This window comes from Eutrigla gurnardus (genome assembly GCF_963514095.1).
Source record: "Eutrigla gurnardus genome assembly, chromosome: 12".
Lineage (NCBI taxonomy): Eukaryota > Metazoa > Chordata > Actinopteri > Perciformes > Triglidae > Eutrigla > Eutrigla gurnardus.
In genome coordinates, this window is record NC_139926.1 from 341,270 (window position 1) to 347,513 (window position 6,244).

Consider the following 6,244-nt stretch of genomic DNA (forward strand, 5'->3'; position numbering starts at 1 on the left):
GCCTCCGGGGAGGGAAAAACTACAACCAGGAACAATGATAACTAACTTAAAACAGGCTATGAAAATTCAAAGGCAAAAGGCCAACAAAAAACCACGGGCACAGGACAAAGGGAGACGCAGACTATTTAACACATGAGGGTAATGAGCGACAGGTGGAGACAATCAGGAATCAAGGATGACATCAGACTTGGGCACATGAGGAAGGGCAAGTGACCTGAAACGAGAGGAGAGTTACTTTTCATAATAAAACAGGAAATGACAAGACAAACATGGAGACAGGACAAAATAACTCTGCTTGACATACCGGTGTGACATCCTGACCAAACAGGATTAATTCCGGGCAGGTACTCCTTCTGTATTCTTAATATCATGTATGCCGATTAAAATGACAGAGCAGCTATATTGTCCTTAGACGCTCATAAGGCATTTGATATGATAGAATGGCCCTATCTATTTGCAACACTTAAGAAATTTGGATTTGGTGACACTTTCATAGAGTGGGTCAAGATATTATATAGCAACCCAAAATCTTCCATTCTAACGAATGGGGACAGATCCGGTCCATTCACCCTTCAACGTGGTGTCCGCCAAGGGGACCGATTGTCCCCCCTGCTGTTCAATATAGCACTGGAGCCACTTGCTATTGGTATTAGGACATCCATACATTAAAGGTATTAGGTCAGGCAGTACTGAGACTGACTGTGACTGTATGCGGATGACCTCCTTATCTGTTTAGCTGATCCAGTGGTCTCCATTCCCGTCCTGCTAGAATATATAAATGCCTTCGGGAGCATCTCTGGCTATATTATAAACTGGGGGGAGAGTGAGTTCATGCCCTTAACAGACCAATTCACTGATGACTTTCTGACAAAATTGCCTTTTAGAGTGATGAAGGAGTCTTTCACCTATTTAGGGCTTAAACTGACTAAAAGCCCTAAACATCCCTTCAAATTTAATTTTACAGAATCTATAAAAAAAACGTAAGAAATATTGAGTCTTGGAGAATATTACCCCTATCTATGATTGGCCGGGTAAATGCAATCAAAAGGGTGAACCTACCCAGATTGCTATACCTTTTCCAGAACTTGCCTAAATACTTAAACGCATCTTTTTTTAATAAGCTTGATTCTATCATATTGGCCTTTGTGTGGGGTTACAAATCACACAGGATATCCAAGGCTCACCTTCAAAAACCTTCCAAAAATGTTGGTCTTGGATGCCTGTCTTTAAACACTTCTACTGGGCAGCTAACTCCAGGGCTCTTACCTACTGGAACGGTAAAAGTGGCAAAGATGAGGATAACCCTTTGTGGCTACAGTTGGAAGCTGCTGCGGTCGACATGTATTCACTTCCTGCCCTTTTGTTTTCTGACTCCGCCCCAGTAGTGAAATTAATTAATTGTAACTTCACTGCGAAGTACTCCTTACGTATCCTAAAGCAGATAAAAGTTGCCTGCCAGGTTCCCAGTATCTCCATACATACACCCATATGTCAAAATCATTCATTCTTGCCTGCCCGGCTGGATGGGGTGTTTGCAGTCTGGAGGGAGAGGGGTATTAAAACACTCATCAACATTTGTTCACCTGATACAAGCATTTATAAAAATTCAGCAAATCTTTTTCATACCCAGCGGTAGCGTTAGCAGCAGAGGATAGAAGCTATCAGGCAAGTGTTATTTTAAATAAACTCCTGGTGTACTTACAAACTTTCAAATGCCTTGTTTTGTGAGTACCAACACTATGTGTACTACTGCATAAGTTTGGTAATATTCCATGCATTATTAGTGGGGTAATTTACGAGATATACACACTGTACCATCGCGCTAGTACTAAGCCATTTGGCTGATAGCCCTATCTTAACCAATGTTGATCATCGCTAAAAATGCTGTACCTGTCTGTCCCTACATGTCAGCCCTGTGATACACTGGTTACCTGTCTGTCTCTACATGTCTCCCTGTGATAGACTGGTTACCTGTCTGTCTTTACATGTCAGCCCTGTGATAGACTGGTTACCTGTCTGTCTCTACATGTCAGCCCTGTGATAGACTGGTTACCTGTCTGTCTCTACATGTCAGCCCTGTGATAGACTGGTTACCTGTCTGTATACATGTCAGTCCTGTGAGAGACTTGTTACCTGTCTGTCTCTACATGTCAGTCCTCTGATAGACTGGTTACCTGTCTGTCTCTTCATGTCAGCCCTGTGATAGTCTGGTTACATGTAGAGACCTGTCTGTCTCTACATGTCAGTCCTCTGATAGACTGGTTACCTGTCTGTCTCTACATGTCAGCGCTGTGATAGACTGGTTACCTGTCTGTCTCTATGTGTCAGCCCTGTGATAGACTGGTCACCTGTCTGTCTCTACATGTCAGTCCTGTGAGAGACTGGCTACCTGTCTGTCTCTACATGTCAGTCCTCTTATAGACTGGTTATCTGCCTGTCTCTACATGTCAGCGCTGTGATAGACTGGTCTGTCTCTACCTGTCTGTCTCTACATTTCAGTCCTGTGATAGACTGGTTATCTGTCTGTCTCTACATGTCAGCCCTATGATAGACTGGTTACCTGTCTGTTTCTACATGTCAGCCCTGTGATAGACTGGTTACCTTTCTGTCTCTACATGTCAGCCCTGTGATAGACTGGTTACCTGTCTGTATCTGCATGTCGGTCCTGTGAGACTGGTTACCTGTCTGTCTGTACATCTCAGTCCTCTTATAGATTGGTAACCTGTCTGTCTCTACATGTCAGCCCTGTGATAGACTGGTTACCTGTCTGTCTGTACATATGTCCCTGTGATAGACTGGTTACCTGTCTGTCTCTACATGTCAGCCCTGTGATAGACTGGTTATCTGTCTGTCTCTACATGTCAGCCCTGTGATAGACTGGTTACCTGTCTGTCTCTACATGTCAGCCCTGTGATAGACTGGTTACCTGTCTGTCTCTACATGTCAGCCCTGTGATAGACTGGTTACCTGTCTGTCTCTATATGTCAGCCCTGTGATAGACTGGTTACCTGTCTGTATCTGCATGTCGGTCCTGTGAGAGACTGGTTACCTGTCTGTCTGTACATCTCAGTCCTCTTATAGACTGGTAACCTGTCTGTCTCTACATGTTAGCCCTGTGATAGACTGGTAACTTGTCCCATCCGTGACAAACTCTGCTAGTAGTATCAGAAACAATCAATTGGATTCTGCTCTCTGAGGATTGTGCCTCCCACAGGAGAACAACATTGGTAAATGGTAAATGGTCCTCATTTATATAGCGCTTTCATCCAAAGCGCTTTACAGTGTTGACTGACTTTCACCCATTAATGCACACATTCACACCGACAGCCGACTCGTCAGGAGACGTCTTGCTCAGAGACGCCAGAAGCTCAGCTAGGAGCCGGGGATCGAACTAGCAATTTGCGGTTACCAGCCAACCTGCTCTACCTCCTGAGCTAATGCCCCCCACATTCAACATCCTTCTTCAGTCTGTCAGACCAAAGACATAGACAATGTGACCAAAAATATTTAAGACCTATCAAATGTGAATTTAAGACTGTCATATTTCTTAAGGCTTTTTATTAGAAAAACATATAAGACATTTGAAGACGTTTTAAGTCAGCAGATTAAAGTCCCAGTCGGCAACATTTTTTTGATCATATTCACTGAAGACGACACTATGCTCCAATAAAACAACATAAATCATCCGGTTTCAGAAAAAAAAGCACGTAGAGACTGTAGTTTGTTTTGCAGAATATCAACAAAGCCCGGGGTCATCCTGTCCAATCAGCACGCAGGGCTGTTTTCGTGCACACACAGAGCCCCTCCCCCCTCGGGTCGTTCCACTATCATAGGGGGAGACAGAGGGAAGTAGGAACAAGCTTCCAATTCCTCGGTTAAAAACCCAAACGAGGAGGTCCAAAACAACCAAGGCAAAGAAAACACCGGTGGAAAATAAGGAAAAACAGAAAGATTGCGACAGTGCCCGTGATAAAACCAGTCAACATCGGACCCGCATTTCAAAGGTGGCATGATCTAAGGGATTTCAAAGGGCACGAAGTTGAGGGGAATGAGCTCGTGGTCGTGGGGGAGGAGCGTGAGAGTTGTAAAATCTCATTCAAAAGTGCCCTTGATCCGCCGGACTTGCCGTCTGAGACTTTAACTGGCAATGACCAGCACTGCCACAATTACACACTCTTTGGTTGAGCTTTCACTGCTCTGAGTGTCTCACAGGGATCCTGTTACTTCCCAGATCCTTCACCATTATCTTGTTGGTGTGCTCAGACCTTCATCTTTTTATGGTTATGTAATTCTACCCAATTAGCATTATGAAGCTACTATCTGGAACCAGACTGCTATTCAGATGAAGGAAATGTACAACATGGAAAGTTACTTCCTGGTTTTAATGAAAAAAGATCTACATCTTCGAGCCAGCTCTTCAGGAGAGAGATGTCAACCGTGAAGAGTCGATAACATGTTTTGTGAAAGTCCTTTTCCACACTTTAATGCTTTCCTGTCCTTGTTCCACAGTGACAGCTGAATAAAAAAGGCACGCCGCAAACCTCCATCTTCCTTAATATGATCCTTGCTGCATGCTCTTCTCAACAACAGTCTTATTGCATGCATTTCTTCACACACACATGTCTACAATGCCCTCGTCTGAAATCACCAGTTCAGTCCTGAGCCCCCGAGCCATGTCTTGCATCTTCACCTGCTCCAAGTCTAAAGGGCCCTGCCCAGAGACTCCGCCCCCCACGGATGACTGTTTGGTGTTCGGGGGCTGCAGGCCGGAGCTGTGGCCGATGCCGTGTCCGGAGCTGTTGCCGATGCTGTTGCCGGAGCTGTTGCCGGAGCTGTGTCCGGAGCTGTTGCCGATGCTGTTGCCGATGCTGTTGCCTGAGCTGTTGCCTGAGCTGTGTCCGGAGCTGCTCCCTGTGGAGTACACTCCTGAGTCTCTTCTGCCGCTGCTGTCCTGGGAATTGGGTCTGCCACTGGAGACATAAAGGGGAATTATTAATTCATCCATTTATTAATTCACAAATATACACCACACATTATATTATATCTAAATTATATTACATTATATTATATCTAAATATTTAATATTTAAATGCTGACTGTGTAATTCAAATATATATATAAACATAACAAATCAACACATTCTTAGAGAATAAACCTCTAACCCACTTTATTCAGCTTAAACACAAGGTATCGAGTATTTGTTGTTGTTGATTAGGTCTAAATCTAGAAATTTAAGTGGAAAGTATTTGAATTTTACATATTGTGTTCTAAATACATAGAGTGGCTGCCCTGCACTGGTTGAAACCCAGCTACTGCAATTTAATTTTTTTAATGGGCTGATCTGGTGTAAATGCTACAGAATGATAGATGGGACTGGACGTGCCTCTCCACCTGCACATATGGATACTTTTTCACATCATGGAGGAGTTTGTCTTTCCAGAGTAGCGGCACTTCATACAAAACCTGTTAAGAGTCAGAGAGAAGCCAACCTGCTGTCAGGCTCCAGGCCTGAGGGGGGTTTCACCAGGGCCTCCTGGGCAGGATCATTGATCTCCAGGACCAGAGGCTCTGGACAGATAGTCACCTTATCACACAAGAGCTCTGAGTCTGAATCTGGGGTGAGGAGGCGAGGGATGTCAGAACCAGAGGAGTCCCACAGATACTGGAGGGAGGAGCAGAGAAGAGAGATCGACATGAGACTTTAGTGACGGAAATCTGAAAACCTCTAATGCTAAGTGATTTGCCCACTTGTGAACAACAGCTAGCTACATCTATAGGCTACATAGTAGGGATGATCCGATCGATTGGCCGCCGATTGTTATCAGCCGATATGGACCCTAAACAGTAGTGGTGTCAACAATAATCGATCTGGCGATGCATCGCAATGCGGGGCATGCCTGATTCAGCATCGATGCGGCAACATGCCATAATCGATTGGCCTTGAGTGGACAATAAAGTTGTGAAGTTTCAATTATTTCCGGGGGCATTTCTCCAACAACACTAAAGAATCAAGATGGCTGAGGCGGAGGGAGATGACCGCGATAGACGGGTAATTAAAGTTGCAGTTGGCAAGTCTGGCAGATCGAGTCACATTTGGAATGTTTCCAACACTCAGGCCCCTCCCCCTCTACCACCGAGCTCCCATTGAGTGCTCGTCATTGCGCGTGCCTGTGTCATCGATAAACTGCATGGAGTACATGCTACACAGAGGTAGGCTGGCTAACTTACTCATAGATAGCAACTG

The 6,244-nt window shown here is 44.7% G+C and overlaps 1 protein-coding gene across 1 annotated transcript; it reads right to left on the minus strand.

Annotated features, from left to right (window-relative positions):
* Window positions 1-3,547: 3,547 nt before the first annotated feature.
* LOC311021837 (interferon alpha/beta receptor 1b-like) lies at window positions 3,548-5,746 on the minus strand. The gene is made up of 2 exons (XM_084022677.1): window positions 5,490-5,746; window positions 3,548-4,970 (listed from the first exon to the last, which is right to left on the minus strand). Exons 1-2 carry the CDS (start codon window positions 5,693-5,695, stop codon window positions 4,610-4,612), a joined length of 567 nt encoding a protein of 188 aa, XP_083878803.1. The 5' UTR covers window positions 5,696-5,746; the 3' UTR covers window positions 3,548-4,609.
* Between the last annotated feature and the right edge of the window lie 498 nt (window positions 5,747-6,244).